This window comes from Girardinichthys multiradiatus, chromosome 8 (assembly GCF_021462225.1).
Source record: "Girardinichthys multiradiatus isolate DD_20200921_A chromosome 8, DD_fGirMul_XY1, whole genome shotgun sequence".
Taxonomy (NCBI): Eukaryota; Metazoa; Chordata; class Actinopteri; order Cyprinodontiformes; family Goodeidae; genus Girardinichthys; species Girardinichthys multiradiatus.
The window spans coordinates 3668714-3685732 of NC_061801.1; the positions used below are offsets into that span (position 1 = coordinate 3668714).

At 40.2% G+C, this 17019-nt stretch overlaps 1 protein-coding gene across 6 annotated transcripts in view; it reads right to left on the minus strand.

The window, feature by feature from the left end:
- syk (spleen tyrosine kinase) overlaps window positions 1–17019 on the minus strand; it is a 116075-nt gene that overhangs the window by 17901 nt on the left and 81155 nt on the right. For all 6 annotated transcript variants that reach the window (XM_047372472.1, XM_047372468.1, XM_047372471.1 and 3 more), the window contains 4 exons: window positions 16931–17012; window positions 16777–16832; window positions 13020–13079; window positions 9766–9844 (listed from right to left, as the gene is read on the minus strand). In XM_047372472.1, the coding sequence (XP_047228428.1) occupies window positions 9766–9844; window positions 13020–13079; window positions 16777–16832; window positions 16931–17012 (277 nt within the window). The remainder of the gene's footprint in view (window positions 1–9765; window positions 9845–13019; window positions 13080–16776; window positions 16833–16930; window positions 17013–17019) is intronic.

Sequence of the window (17019 nt, forward strand, 5' to 3'; positions counted from 1 at the left end):
TAGTTTTGCATGAAGAATCATTGGTGATTTATTAGATTGAAAGTTTCCCTGGTACCATTAAGCTAGCTGACAATTCAAGATATGCCAAAAGTAAGGAATATATTTTTGATAAAGAATCTGAGTCATGACTTTATACTTGGTGGGAATTATTTATTAGATTCAATTTGTAGGGTTTATTCATCCAAATTACATTAGATGTCCATGAATCTAATACTCATCTTTGTACAAGACAAATCAGGATGATATGTGACTAATTTCTAAGTGAGACATTGATGAACTGAATAACTAAAGTTTGTGTTTAGTAGTTAATGGAACTGAATTGCAGTTAAAAACATCTGGATTTTCTTTATGTTGCTTTCGTTAAATTCATAGTGACACATAGTTATGTCAGAATTCATTTCTTTGGTTCTAGGTTATATGATCTGGGTTACTAAAACATTTTTGTACAAACATTTTGCTGGATTGTCGCATGGGTTGGACCCTGCGCCAGAAGAGGGGAATGTCAGAATAAAGTAACATGGAGTTCCAAAAGTTTTAGCACTCATGGGAAAAAGGGTAGCTCATACCTCCAGTGAGGACTTAGTGACAATGCGAGAGAGACGTTGTACTTTGTTTATATAAATGGTGCATAGCTCCCTAAGACCACATTATGAAAACCTCTCTGAAATTATGGTGTTGATTCTTTTGTGAAATTTTATATCTCCACAGATTAGACCATTTTTGAAATTCTTTTTGGGTTTTCTGAAACTATGAAATATTGACCTGTAATCAGACCTTCCACAACCATCATGTCACATTTTTGATATTCAGAATATTTAGCTGATGGTCACTGCTAGTATATCAGGTGAAGTCAGAAGATCAATTCTTTGGATTTTGTTGGATGTTTTGATGAAGTTCATGTAGTTAAGCACTTAGGTTTGAGAATGGGACTTTGAATTGAAAATTAGCCAAGTGTTGTGAAGGCTCTACCTATTGTTCTCACTTATATGAGATTGAGACAAAGGACACAGGCAAATCTCAGTCCTTTTGAAGTGCTGTGTGGCAGGTCTCCTAATTTGGACATGGGGATATTGCCAAGAAAATTTTCTTCCACATCTTTGTGTGAAGATAGGATGTTGTTTTACTGTCAAAACCTGTCCAATGTGTTTTCTCAAGTTTCACAGACGGTGAAGGCTGCATTACCAGAAATAGCCACTTCCACCCTCCAGTCCTTTATTCCTGGGGACTGGATTCTGGTCAAAGAATCTAGGAGAAAACACAGGAAGTCCAGGCGCTGGAATGGCCCATATCAGATCCTACTAGACACCCAGGAAAGCTGCAGGAAAGCTCCAGCTCCTCCAGCTTCATCTGGCTTCCAGGACACAAGTCATCTTCTAACTGGATCATCCACGGCTGAAAGGTGTGAGGACAGCGGACCACCACAAGACAAAGAACTGTAAGCTGATCACTGGTGAGTGATTGAACAGGTGGTTGAAGAACACTGTTCTTACAAGGGCACAATAATCCCTTGGGCAGTGCAACGTTATTTCAGAATCTACTTAAGGCCATCGCATTGCCTGAAAGTTAGAAATCATAAGGTCATTTGCCTCACTGCACAAACACACCACAGTGAGAGATTCTTTCCTCCCACTTTGACAGCGAGACTGACTCTGAGGAGGATATCTCGGATGCTTTTATCTAACTTTTATGTTTATTGCTTGATATTTATCATTATGGTATTATTACAAATTTGAATGTGTTCATTTCCACCGTTGTTTAGTTGGACTATGGAAGCCTAACTTCCAGCAGGTTAGAGTTCCTGTTTCTAAATATATTTCTAGAGGAGCTTCCAACGACTGCCCACCTGTACCAGTGTGGTAACAGGGCAGCTTGAAGCGCAGAAGCCACTCAAGAGAGGCAGCAGGATTTTTGTTTTTTAAGTTGTGTTTATAATTTGTTTTCTTTGGAAAAAACTGTTTGATTTTCTGTACCAGAAGAAAGGACATTCCACTTCAAGGTCACGATGCAGTTAAATTGAAGATGGTCTGTTCTGATGCTAATGATTGGTGTTGCAAGTATTTTTATAACTCTTGTGTTCATTTTGGGAAAGGTACAGCAAAGACAATGTGTGGTTAATCTGACTAATAATATTCATCAGCGGATTTGAAGAGAGATTCATCACTTTTCTGACTACTATGTTCATACTGATAATGTTTGGTGGCAACTGATGCATTAAAACTGTGAGGAATTATACTGTATGGGAAAGCAGAAATGCTTGTAGATTTTCTAGTGAGATTAATTTAACGTGTGCGTCTACAGGAACTCTTTATAGAATTCGGGGTATTAGAAATCCGATTAAAGATCCAGATATTTGTATTACACAGGAGAAAAGTACACCTTATTTCCGTGGGAAGACAGTAGGTTGCGAAGCTATTATATCTGTTTTATGTGCTTTAATCAACAGACATAAATTTGAGTCATGTCCTATCAGAACTGATCCTTATACTATTTCAGAATCTTTGGCTTCAGATCCCTTTGTGTTAACTTTTAATCTTACTGCTTTATCTGAGGAAGGTTTCACTGTTCTGACTACGGAACAGCAGGCTATTAGAACGATGAATTTGCAAATAGAATGGCTTTGGGTTATCTTTTAGCTGAGAGGGGTGTTGGTTTTGAAGAGTTTTCCTTTAGTTGTGATTATCTTGTAATCAGAAGAAGGGAGTGTGATGGAAATTCTTGCAATAAGCATTCCAAAGTGTATGACCTTTGGGTTACCTCACTCCTGTGAACATCTGTGTTAGAGGAGGAAGCTGTAAAAGCTGTATTATCAGAAGTTTAATGGTTAAGGACATTTGTTACGGTGATGCCTCGGGGAGAATAGATGGTTGTTCCTAGGTAACCTTCTCACTTCTGAACCCGAGAAGGGTCTGGGGTCGTACAACACAGACTCTTTGAAGTTGAGATAACACTGTCATGTTCTGGTATAAATACTGTGTGTAAATGTTGTTCGGGGCTCTGTTCAACTGACTTGCTTGGTGACAGAGTCATTCAAACGCTGATGCCTTTGAATAAAACTTATAAAGACAAAGTCCGGATTTTCTCTTGTTATGAGTCAACTTCTACCCACTTTGATAAGAAAATTCCACAACAGGACCGAGCAGACTGTACTTCTTGAGGAAGCTTATGTCCTTTGGTGTTTGCAGCAAGATGCTGCATCTCTTCTATAAGCCTGTCGTGGAGAGTGTGATCTCTTCTGCCATCATCTGCTGGGGAAGCAGCATCAGAGCCAGGGACTTAAAAAGTTCAACAAGCTGATGAAGAATGCTGGCTTGAATATGCACATGGAATATGGTATGTAGTATTTAGAATTTACATAAAGTGCAGCTTGTGCTGAAACAGTCTGAGATGGGCTGGTGGTTTGTTTGATTGTCAGCAGGGATGTTTAGTGTCTGCCTGCAGGGGGACAATTGCCTTCACTGCTTTGGGAAATAATCTGTTTCTAAGTCTATTTTTTTTTTTATGTGATGTTCCTAAATTGTTTTCCTGACAGAAGTGGGGCAAACTGTGCATTGCCTGGGTGGGTGTGGTCTGAAGCAATGTGTCTGGCCCCTTTTTGGACTTGTGGAGCATAAATCGAGTCTCCGCCCCGGTAAACAGCATCCCACAATCCCCTGTGCTGTCCTCACCCCCCGTGCTGTCCTTTCTCTTCTGTGCCGTGCAGTTCCCATACCACACTGTCACACTGAGGCACAGGATGTTCTCAATTGTGGCTCTGTAAAAGTTTATGAGCAGCTGAGTAGAGTTCAGTCCATTTCAGAATGACCCTCCATGACAGTGTGTAGAAGTTTCAAACTTTGTCTAGTGACAGATAATCAATTTCAGATGACATTTTCAAAATACTACAGGTCTTGGTTAATACTTCGTCACCAAACATGAAGTGATTACAGCTTCCGTGAGGAAGGTTCGATTTTGGCCAAATTTTGAAGACTTCTCACTGAGCAGAACTCAACCTGACCAAATGCAATGTCGAGGCTTGCTCAAGGTACCTCCTGGTGGCGACTAACAAAACGGAGCTGTGGCGAGCAGCTTTAATTAGGCCTGAGCAGCAAAAGCACTGCAAAGGCCTATTGTAATTCTAGTGTGTCTTATTATTATTCTCCTCCGAAATGAAGTGGCTTTTTGGAAGACTTATAACTCACCAAGCATTGCATGAAATGTTCCCCCTAGTGAAATATTAGTATTTCAGTATTCAAAAAGGGCATGGCCAAACGGCTCTACAAGCATAGTCAAGCCCCCATAAGATATTCAGACAAAATTTGGTGACCCAATTTCTCCACAGCACTCCTAGAACCATTAAAACAATCAGCCCCAAGCCATACTTTGACCGAGGATTATGATACACATATGTAACTACTCAGGACCTACAAAAAAGTCTCTTAGAGCTGTGGTCCCAACCCCAAAGGAAGTCAGCCATTTTGAATCAAAGCTGCCATTTTGTCTCTTTCACTCATGTCGTATCTGAGCAAACTCCTATGGCTTTTGATTTAAAGACTTTAAAATGCCTAGGTATGGTCTTAAAGCATTAGAGATCAAAATGTATCAAAAGCTTTTTACAGCATGAAAGCAGCAAAATTCTTTCAAAATATTTCTCAGCATAAAACACAACTGTCAAATATCTTCTTCACACGAGGTTGGAGTTGTACCAAACTTTCTGTGTATCATCATAGACCAGCGCTGAAAACATTGACATGCTCATTTGCTAATATCACTTTTGCCCCACCCACTTAGAATAGGGGGTCACTTGTTTCCATGGTGGATGACCTTCTTTTACATCCTCACTTATACATGTTTTAAGCAGTGTCAGTTGAGACAGAACAAGGTGATGTTGATTGTTACTCCAAACTGTGACTGTTGGGTGGACTGTGAATGTGTGATATCATTATTCTAAATAATGCAGAGGAATAGTTACAGAGATCCATTCAATGATTGAAGTGATGAAACAGCCCCGAAAGAAGGTTGCATGTGGTTTTTATGTCTGGTACTCCCTGCAAGGTATGTACACTCCCTCAGTGTTTATCAGTAGACTACGTGTCACCATTCTTGTGTCTATCTGCTAGTATGCATAATAGCAGGTGTCCAGCCCTGAATCTAAGTGTGGTTGCAGCAGTCTAATCACCCCTGTTACAGAGCGTCCCACAATCAAACCCAATGCACTAAACTTTATGTCAAACTGTAGGTAATTTGTACTCATAATGTGAATCAGTGAGGATTCTTATACTGTCCTAACAAAGTGAAAACATTAGCATTTATACTATATCATTATGTTGTGTGTGTAAAAGCTCACGTGTAGAGCTCTATAAGTAATAGTAAGCAAGTTTATTGCTAACATAGTTCAATTGGATTACATTAAAATTTGGATTAACTACACCTTCTAAAGTATTTCAAACAGCTTTATTTCCTTAATACATTATCGGATCCCCACCAAATTTAGTGTGCTTCCTCATCGACCACTGTCCAACACAGTGGTATGGTAAAATGATGACATCACCTTATCCTCAGTCAGTCAGTCAGTCAGTCAGTCACTTTCTACCCTTCTTCCATAATGGGTCGCAGGGAAGCTGTTGCCTATCTCCAGCAGTCTATGGGTGGGAGGTGGGGTACACCCTGGACAGGGCCTTATCCCCACTAACTTAGAACAAAGTAACAGGTTTCTGGGGTGAATTACAGCATTTGACAGTCTGTAGAAGTTAAAAACTTTGCCTAAGAATAGATAATGATTTTAGATGACTTTTTTTAGAACATGACCTGAAGTCTTCATTAATGCTTCGCCACCGAACAGTAAGAGACCGCAGCTTCAATCAGGAAGGTCTGATTTCTGCCAAAATTTCAAGACCGGAGCACAACCCAGTCTGACTGAAGGTAAAGTCGAGGCTGGCTCACGGTACTACCTGGTGTTGATGTACAGAACCAAGCGGCAGGCTCACCAGAGGTGTCAAAGCAGCGGTGTGGGCACTTATGGTCATGACACAGGCCAGACCTAAACTGAGATAGGCAAACTGGTAAAATGTAGTAATGTGAAATTTGGTACACAGGTAGAACCCTCAAAACCAATAACTTCTTCCTCTTCCGTCTTTGTAAAGTGCCAGTTAACAGTCTGTATTTATCCATTCACACCACTGTGTGTATCCGTCGAAGCGCACAACTGAAAAAAAACATTCTCAGCAATTATAAATTAGACTGGATAATCAGCGCCCAAATAGCATTTTTTCTTCATCCATTTAGAAACTAGTGAGGCCAAGAGCCTAAAGAGCTGCGTATATACTCATAGATTTAGGGGTTACTATACATATATGATGCTTTATTTCATATAGGTTTCACCCTTTAAGGCTATCATTAGTGGGCTAAAGGTGAAGCAGGATGTCTATGCCTAACTGGGTCCATCCAGACCAAAAACAAAAAGCATCTTCTTGCACAGAACAATTTCAAACTCAGCTTTTGAGATACATATGAACACTCTCAGAGGCCCCATGTGCAACTGAACAAGAGAGAGGAAAAATAATATCTGGTCAGGGCAGAGGCTGAAATAACAGACCTGCTGCTGGGAATAGTGACGACAAAAGTTGCCACCTGTAACTGATGAACAAAGCAGGTCAACAACTCCTCAGGAGGAGCATAACAAAAGTAAACAAATGAGCAGCTGGACGCAGCATAACAACCACTGCGTGCCTCAAGCACTAGAGCCAAAAAGAATAGTTTCTGACTATCGGAAGGCTTGATGAAATTCAGCAGTAGTGACAAATAACGGCCATAGACATAAACCGTGACTAAAAAATTAATATTACCTCACCCTGAGTGTTGCAGTGCAGCCTTGTACACCATGTAACATGAGAGCGTGCGCACTGGACAAAGGAAATGAGATGATGCTTCCTCCTCAGAGTTATGAGGAGGAAGATAGAAGCCATTTAGTGTAGTAAACAAATCCACTGCTTTTTTGAACAAATATGTGCACTGAATAAACAGTACCTTTCCTTGAGTTTAATATTTTTTTCTCCATTTCTGTAATAAAACCTGCCTCAAGACAGTTCTCTTAAAGATGGCAATGCACACTGTTGCAGCAGCTTTCCCAGTCGATGCTAAATTTTTGTTCATATGCGTGTTGCTTTTTGTTCGATTCTGTGTGACAACCATCATCTATAGTGGGCATGATTTCCTTAAAATAGGAGCTTGTTTTGAACAGCACTTTACATCTGAGTTTATCAACATGCACACAGTCCCAGCTGACATAGCCAGGAGTCCCAGATCTCAGTGGATCACCATCCCTGGGGGAAAGAGACAAAGGCGGTGGTGTGAGCGGAAGCAGAAGTGAGGCTGTTGAGCTGGCACACATGCTGGATTAAGGAGTCAGCCACACTTAACCCCGCTTCCCAGTCTTTTTCTCACCATCACCAGATCCCTTTACAACAAGATGGTTGAACTAAGGCTACAGGTTGCCAAAAAAAACATTGTAAGAGAAAGTTGCATTCTGTTTTTCACAGAGACCTGGTTACACTCATCCATCCCGGATTCTGCTACAGAGCTAGCAGGTTACACTGCGCAGTGCCAGGACAGGACACAGGACTCCGGTAAGAGCAGGGCTAGGGGTTCTGTCTGTACAGTAACAACAGCTGGGGTACTAACAGTCTAGCACACTGTAGACGGTCACTGCTCCTTGGACCTAGAGTAGTGACTGTTAAATGCAGGCCCATCTACGTATATCCCAAGAGAGTTCATCGTAGTAATATAAAGTATCTTGGTGTTAACTTTGATCAGGACATGTTATTTAAATCCCACATTTAATGAGTTTTGAAGACTCTTGTTACACCTGCACAATATTACTAGAATTGGACATCTCTGCTTCAAAATAATGCAGAAATACTAGTCCATGCATTTCTTATTTAACTCTCTTTCTTACTTAACTGTAACCTTTTATTAACACAAAGCCTCAAAAATCTGAAAAGCCTTCAGCAGTGAGACTTCTCATGATGAGAAGTATTCTGAGTCAGTTTGTTTTTGATGTGATGTTCCTAAATCTTTTTCCTGACGGAAGTGGGACACACTGCATTGCCCGGGTGGGTGTGGTCTGTAGCATGGTATCTGGCCCTTTTCTGGACTCCTGTAGCATAAAGCAAGTCCAGATCCTGTAGACAACATCCCACAATCCTGATATGATATGATCATATTTCTCCTATTTTAGCTTAACTTTACTGGTTCCCTGTTTAATCCAGAATAGGATTTAAATTCATCCTGCAAACACAAAGCTCTGAATAATCCAGCTCATTCCTATGTTCAAGATCTGATTTTCTTTCTTGTTCCCAACAGAGCACAGAGTGCGAGACAGAGTAAGTAGTAAGTATAGTAAGTGAGGCAATTGGAGGACATTGCAGGTGCTGATCCATGTTTAGACTGTTTAGTGATTTAGTTGAGCCTTCTGGATTTTCAAAAATATTTGCTTCATCTGAGCCTTCAACTTAGACTCAATTCCAACCAAATTAATTAAGGAAGTGTTTCTGTCATGATCCATGGGTGTTTAGGTTTTTGATTTTCATTTTTGCGTTTGTTTTCATCATTACCTTGTTGTTTATTTATGTTCTAATAGATTTTGCCATATTCCGTTCATTTCTCTATGTTCACTATTGATTGAAAGGTGTTGCCTTATTAGTTAATTCCTTTGTGTTTAGTTTCTTAGTTAATTCTTGTGTTCTGTTCTTGGTACGTTTGGATTTTTATTTCTCTTAGATCACAGTTAAGTATTCCCCTTGGTGTGCAGCTTCTGTGTCTTAGCTCAGCTCCCTTCGTGTTAATTAGTCTCCCACCCTCAGTTTCTCTGCTTTCATTCTGCCTCAGCTGCTCCACATTTCATCTGATTAGTTATCTGGTTCATTAGTTTTTTTTCCCACCCCTGTCTCTGCATATAGGCTCACTGGTTCTCTTTGTTCATTGGCAGACTCTTCTGTTATTCTGCCATGTCCCATTACCTAGTCTGTTACTCTTCTTGTGCCCCATGACCTGCAATTCTCCTAGTAAGATTTCCTTATAATTTTTCATTATTAAAGAACTTAGTTTTTTGCCACCTCTTTTTTCTGCACTTGGGTGCCAAAACATAACAGTTTCCTTTGATTACTACCCCCATTTTCGATACGATTAATCTATCCTTAGTAAATGGATATGTACTACAAGCTTTTAAGGTAGCTGTTATTAAGTTTTAACTTAAGGGAACCTACTCTCGATCAAGTCGACTTAATAAATTACAGACCTATGTCTAATCTTCTCTTCTTCTCTAAAATTCTTGAATAAAATGGTTGCTAATCAAGCATGTGAGCAATTCCCCAATAATGACCTGTTTAACGAGTTTCCATCAGATTTCAGCGCTAATTATAACACTGAAACAAAAAAAAATGTTCATGGCCTTAAATAACGGACTTCTGTCTGTCCTGTTAGATCTCAATGTTGCATTTGATACTGTTCATCACAGTATTTTCTTAGAAAGGGTGGAATGTGCTGTAGGGATCAATAGAGCAGCACTGGGCTGGTTTAAATCTTACACATGAACCAACTGGAATCAACATGTCTTCTTCACACTCCAGGGTTACTTGTGGATCATCACAATGTTTAGTACTTGGGCCAATACTCTTTACTATACTGTATATATGCTTCTACTTTCTTGTTTCACCCACACAGAACTGCCATAATTGGAAATGCAGGAAAACTGTAATTGTAAAAGATTCCTAAAAAAAACCTCCAGCTTACCTTTGCTTGCTGCTTGGTTACTGGACATCCTAGTTTCATAGGGATTGAGGTCAGTGTTGTTGTTTCGATGTTTACGGCTCTGTAGTTTATCCACAAAGCAAATGTAAAAAAAAAAAAACACAATGTGGAAATTAATTTGTCAAAGTACCTGACTCAATAAAATCTATAATAGCAGTGATAAAACAAGTTTACAAAAAAGACTATTATTGACATTATTGGCACCTATTTTACTACATCTACATCTTTACTACATTACATCTTAATGATAAAACACAGCCTTATGAGAGAACATACAACAGCCAGTTGCCATGCAAGAATATTTCTTTTGTCGGAATGTTTTATTATAAAATACTTTCAAATACATGTAAATTAAACACACGCAGCATATTCTTGTCTCAAAAGGCCTTAAACTAAACTTGTAACTCCATGCAGAAATACATAGTATTTCAATTATTTCTCGACTTTGAGAGCAAAGAACATATTAATCATATAACATTAAATTACAAAACAATGGATTAATACATACAATTTCTTCTTGTAAATTTGTGTATACTACAGCACCCTGGAACTGACAAAATATATATAGCATGCGGAAAAAATATAATTAGTTCCCACGCAATATTAATTTGTGCCCATGAACTATATGTAATGTGTGCACGAAATACAAATTTGTTCCCATGACATAGGCATAAACGTCAGCACGAAATACTAAAACAGTGCACAAACATACGGAGGAACAAAACAACTGGATGGACATGGATAGTCTGATCAAGTTTTATTTTAGCCTGAGGAGGAGCAACAAAGAGATTCTATAAAGCCAGGCATCGCAATGAATTCTCACTAGTGAGAGGCATTTAAATTGAATATTGAGAGCCAGGTGTTGTGTTAACCCTTCCTGCTTCCATTTCCTGACCGTGGTTGGGAAACACAAGTGAAATTCCTTCTAGAGGGCCAAAATGGTTGTTCACTTCAGGGTTAACTCCCTGTACTTGCATGTCACGGGGGGTGAGACTTCTATAGTAGTGAAGGGACCAGACTGCTGAAGGAGTGGAGTTTTTAATAACTGTACTGCACACTGATTGCATGTTAAATGTACCGTGACCAGCTGAACTTCTTCCCCGGTTGCTGTCGTGCATACTGCCAAAACACACAACCACACGCGCACACTCTTCTTCTCTCGCTGCACTCTTCTTTGTGGTCCCAGTCTTGACAGCGCATAGCGCCACCAAATGTATGCACACATACACATTTACACACCCACCGTACACTGAGCACCATCACTTATGAGTTATATATTGCTCAAAGACATAAACACTCAAATAACACATCCTAGATCTGAATGAATGAAATATTCTCATTGAATACTTTGTTCTGTACAAAGTTGAATGTGCTGACAACAAAATCACACAAAAATCATCAATGAAAATCAAATTTATTAACCAATGGAGGCCGGATTGGGAGTCACACACAAAATTAAAGTGGAAAAACACACTACAGGCTGATCCAACTTTGATGTAATGTCCTTAAAACAAGTCAAAATGAGGCTCAGGATTGGGTGTGGCCTCCACATGCCTCTATGACCTCCCTACAACGGCATGCTCCTGATGAGACGGTGGATGGTCTCTTGAGGGATCTCCTCCCAGACCTGGACTAAGCTGGACAGTCTGTGGTGCAACGTGACGTTGGTGGATGGTGCGAGACATGATGTCCCAGATGTTCTCAATCGGATTCAGGTCTGAGGAACGGGCGGGCCAGTCCATAGCTTCAATGTCTTCATCTTGTCTCCAGACTCTATCACGTCTGTCACATGTGCTCAGTGTGAACTTGCTTTCATCTGTGAAGAGCACAGGAAGCCAGTGGCGAATTTGCCAATCCTGGTGTTCTTTGGTAAATGCCAAGCGTCCTGCACAGTGTTGGGCTGTGAGCACAACCCCCATTTGTGGACGTCGGGCCCTCATACCATCCTCATGGAGTCGGTTTCTAACCGTTTGTGCAGACACATGCACATTTGTGGCCTGCTGGAGGTCATTTTGCAGGGCTCTGGCAGTGCTCCTCCTGTTCCTCCTTGCACAAAGGCGGAGGTAGCGGTCCTGCTGCTGGGTTGTTGCCCTCCTACGGCCTCCTCCACGTCTCCTGGTGTACTGGCCTGTCTCCTGGTAGCGCCTCCAGGCTCTGGACACTACACTGACAGACACAGCAAACCTTCTTGCCACAACTCGCATTGATGTGCCATCCTGGATGAGCTGCACTACCTGAGCCTCTTGTGTGGGTTGTAGAATCCGTCTCATGCTACCACGAGTGTGAAAGCACCACCAACATTCAAAAGTGACCAAAACATCAGCCAGAAAGCATAGGTACTGAGAAGTGGTCTGTGGTCCCCACCTGCAGAACCACTCCTTTATTGAGTGTGTCTTGCTAATCGCCAAGGATTTCACCCTGTTGTCCGTTATGGATGTATGATTCTGTGGCCTTTTCTAATCATCTCTTTGCTGCCCTAATTAAATATGTCTGCCCTTGTTGCTTATCTGCCGCACTGCTCACTGCTACAGCTTACACAACATAACTGTTGATTTCACATAAGATGCAACACATAGTCAAGGATAAACTGATACAAGAGGATGACGCACTTTAGGAGGGTTAAGAACAGGCATAGATAAAAGCAGGACTCACGCTCCATTCTTTGCTCCTCTCGGTTCATCCCTAAGATGGGCTGAGGGGGGCCCAGTACCGAAGGTGAATGTCACTCTGTATCTGTTCAATTGTATACTCTGTACACTGATCATTTTGGCATTAAATCTTGATTTTATACTTAACCATTTCTCATTATTTCACAAGGTAAATACTTTGCTGGTTTTACTGGTTGGGTCTTGGAACTAGAGAGAAACGGACCCGGTGGTGCACAGGGAGGAGAGAGAGTAAAAACAACCATTTTACAACATGTCTATTCCATTTGATTGTCAATCAGGGTTGCTTCCTAAGTGGACAGTTTGATTTCACAGAAGTTTGATTTACTTGGAGTTATATTGTGTTTTTTAAGTGTTCCCTTTATTTTTTTGAGCAGTGTACATCTTCTGCAACGCAATTCACTTGATGCCTACTTCATGGGAACAAATTTTCCCCCATGTTAGTTCCCGGGCGCCATAATATACACACAGTTATACAAAAGAAGACAAGGTTGAATAAAAAATGCCCACACAAAGAGGTAGACTGGAAAGTGTGGGGATAACTGTTAAGTTTATGCAAACTATATTTACCTTTCTTCCGGGTAAGTTGAGCTGAACCAACTTGCTGCGAAGTCCATCTGCAGCAGTTAGCTACAAATGAAAGATGTCAAAGAAGTTATTTAACAATGATGGGGTAATTTTACAGTCATTCTCCATGAATTGGTGATTACTCCAGTGTGTACCTAACCTTTTGCTTGCTGGCTGCTGGTGACTCAAACATTTTGATTAGAGATTATTTTGTATTTATATTTAGTAATTATATTTAGTAAACCTGTCATGTTCAATAAATCATGTGATCCAGGAGTTTTCCTCTCCACTGTCGCTACATGCATGCTCAGTATGAGGGATTGCTGCAAAGTCAATGCAAGCGACTGTCCACTGTCGCTACATCCTAATCCAGGAGGAGTGAATACTGCAAGTCACTGACTTGGTGCAATCTGCTCAGTTTCCTTAAATAGGAAAATCTTTTAACCAATTTGAATTGTAATGTATGTACTCGACTTGAAATCAGTACAATTCGATTGAAACGACTTTGTAAAGTGCCTTGAGACGACATGTGTTGTGAATTGGCACTATATAAATAAAACTGAAATGAAATGAATCAGTCAAAATATGCATGGTGTTGTTCTGGAACTCTGACTGCCAAGTGTTCATCAGAGAAACAGCCTGGGGGAAGAAACTGTCTCTGTGGCAGCTGGTTTTAGCAGACATAGCTCTGTAGCACCATCTAAATGTAAAAACCTAAACAGTTTGTGTGCAGGATGTGTGGGGTCTGCAGACATTTTAGCTACCCTTTTTCTGACCTTAGACCTGTATAAGTCCTGGATAGAGGCAAAGTCAGCCTTGATGATTCTCTCTGCAGACCTGATAGTTCATTGCAGTCTAGACCTATCGTGTTTTGTGGATGACCCAAACGGCACTGAGATGGACACAGACAAAGTCCGAAACCACAGGTTTGCAAGCTTTTAATTTCTGCCTGTACGTTGAGATGAGATGGATCAGAGAGTGTTCAGAAAGTCCCAAAGCAGCCCCGGTGACAGCATGATATGCATTCTTTAAATTTGTGTAGCTGTGGTCAAGAGTGTTTTCATCACTGGTGGTACACTTAATGTGCTGTATTTGGGAAGATCGTTTGAGAGGTTTGCACTGTTAAAATCCCCAAGATCAATGATGAGAGAATCTCGATGTTTTTCTCCACGTCTGTTATCAGCTCAGCCAGTTGTTTTTAAGCCAACCAGCACAAATGAAGAGAAAGAGAGTTTTTGAGAAATTACTCCAACTCAGGACTACATGTCTTATTCAACACTGGTATCTCTGCACCAATCTTTGTTTATATAAAGGTAGATTCCGCCGCCTCGCTTTTTCCCTGATAAGTTCGCGTTGCGGTTCACTCTGAGCAGCTGAAAGCCTGGTATCAGAAGGGCGCAGTCCAGAATGTTCTGACTTAGCCAGGTTTCGGTAAAGAAAGGTCTGAGTTTTTACAGGTGAGGAGAAGCATGACAGCATGATATGCATTCTTTAAAGTTGTGTAGCAATGGTCCAGTGTATTTTCATCACTGGTTGTACACTAATTGTGCTGCCTGTATTTGGGAAGTTCATTGGAGAGGTTTGCACTGTTAAAATCCCTGAGAACAATGATAAGAGAATCTGGATGTTTTTTCGCCACATCTGTTATCAGCTCAGAGAGTTGTTTTTCAGCCTCTGAAGTGGAGCCTTGACGAGGTATGTAATCACCAACCAATACAAACAAAGAGTACTCCCTCAGTGAATAAAACGGTTTACAGTTTATGAGAAATTACTCCAGATCAGGACTACAAGTCTTCTTTAACACTTTGATATCTGTGCACCAACCTTTGTTTATATACTAGCAGATTGCACCTCCTAGCTTTTTTCCCCAATAAGTTCACATTTCAGTCCACTCTATACGGTTGAAAGCCTGGTGTCCGAAGTGTGCAGTCCGGGGTGTTCTCAATCAGCCAGGTTTTAGTAAAGCAGAGAGCACCAGATCCGTGGCGGTTTGGGTTTTTACAGGTGAGAAGAAGAAGTTCATCCATCTTGTTGGCCAGGTAAAGCACATTTGCCTGGTGGTTCGAAGGGTGCGCGTAGCCAGTAAAGCTTGTGTTGGTGCATGATGTTGAAAAAATGCCAAGAAAGGACTGTCCGATGTTTAAGAGTTCCACTCGGATGAAAGAGACCACCGAATGGTGGCAGAAAGCACCACAAAAACACGCAGAAATCAAGAAAGCAAAACACAGAGTCTTTCATCAGCTGCGCTATTTTGCTATTTGTTGTATTAATATCAGCAATAAACTGGCCATTAGAAATTAAATGAAAATACAATTATATTAAAAATTGTCCCCAGTCATAGATGATTTACATCAAAGACAACTTCCATTAGGTAGTATCAATTCCAAAATGTTTGACCTATATTTTTCCCATCATATGAATTAATCTCTCACAATTCACTGGAGAATGCTGAAGACAGGTCATACCCACTGCTTTCACTTTCTATGCTATGTTTTCTTTTTCAAAACATTCTACAGTTCAACTTCCACTATTTTAGCCTACATATAAAAACCAGGGCTGGGACTTTAACATGTCAGCTTTGATTGAATAATTAATTACAAAAAAATAACCTGCTTAAAAATGTATGCAATTAAATGTATGCAATCTTAACTAGTGTTTACATGAGAAAATATCAGATCTCCAGTTGCAAGTGAATCCAGCATATAATGAATGATCTGCGAGCTACATAGCCTTGGCCCTTCCACGTGTTTTTGCTGGTCGCGGGGAGAAAGCAAAGAGAGCCGAGGCCAGCAGCCTGTTGTTTGGGTGGTTAACCACCGCTGGATAACAGGTACAAAAGTAAATGTCACACATAATTCTTACTACAGAGACTAAACATTTAAAATCTAAAGGGGGAATACCTGTGGTGGAATAAAATATCCTGGCGAGGTGAGGGGGAAAAAAACAACTGAACATGTGTTAATGTTGCTATGCCAGCTTGCTTTCAATCCAGAAAGTTGTTTTTTTTTTTTGTTTTTTTTACTTTACTGTCTTTGGTTTAGACTGGGGCATGAGATGTTAAGAAAATACTCCACATGTAGAAAATTTAAAAATCCCATTTCCATGACTGTAAAGAGTAACACAGAGGAAGGTTTAACACTTCTAAAAATAGAACTAAATGACATAAAACCTATTCTGTAAAATATTTGTACTCAACATTTTTCTAAACATTGTTGCAAAAAGTATGAAATATAAAGCTACTGGTTTTACTATTTGTAAACATAACTTAATGGTGACTGCATCTGGATCTGTTTGGTTGGATGCTGAAAAGCAAAGCCACAACATTTCACTTTCCACTAAATCAAGGTAGAAATTGCTGTACATCATATTCTGTATTTTATAATTATTTATGGAATCAGTAATTAACCTATTTTTCTGGAATTGAAAAATACGAAATCCTGTGCTTATACATGTATTGCATTGCTTATTTACCATACAGTAAACAAGTCTTTGTTCAGGTCAAATCTTGGCTATTCTGTGTGGAGTTAGCATGCGTCTAACCTAAAGTTTTCAAACACGGTCAAAGAGAAGTGCTTTGGAAAAAGAATTGTATGTAGTTTTTAGGACTATGGCTGGATATAATGGTACAGTAAAACAAACAGACAATCAAAGCTCTATGAGAAATGAAAGAGTGTGGATTTCCTTTCGTTCTTTCTGGAAATGTTGGCAATGCGAGAATGTACTTGCATTGAAGGCTTTCATTCCAAAAACGCACACTTACAATGGCAGATCCTAATCCAGGGTGGTTCAGTGGGGGTACTGGCCGCCCGATTAGCACTGTGAACAGGAAATATGAAACATAAGGATCAGTTTGGTTAGGATGCTGGGACCTGGTAATTTTTCAAAATAAATGCATAGCTTTTAAACTTCAGTACCAGTTTCACCATCAGGTCTTGGACATGGCTCTGTGAGTACTCGTAATAAGCCATCTGGTTTGTATGAGTAATGCTCCACCAGCTGTTTT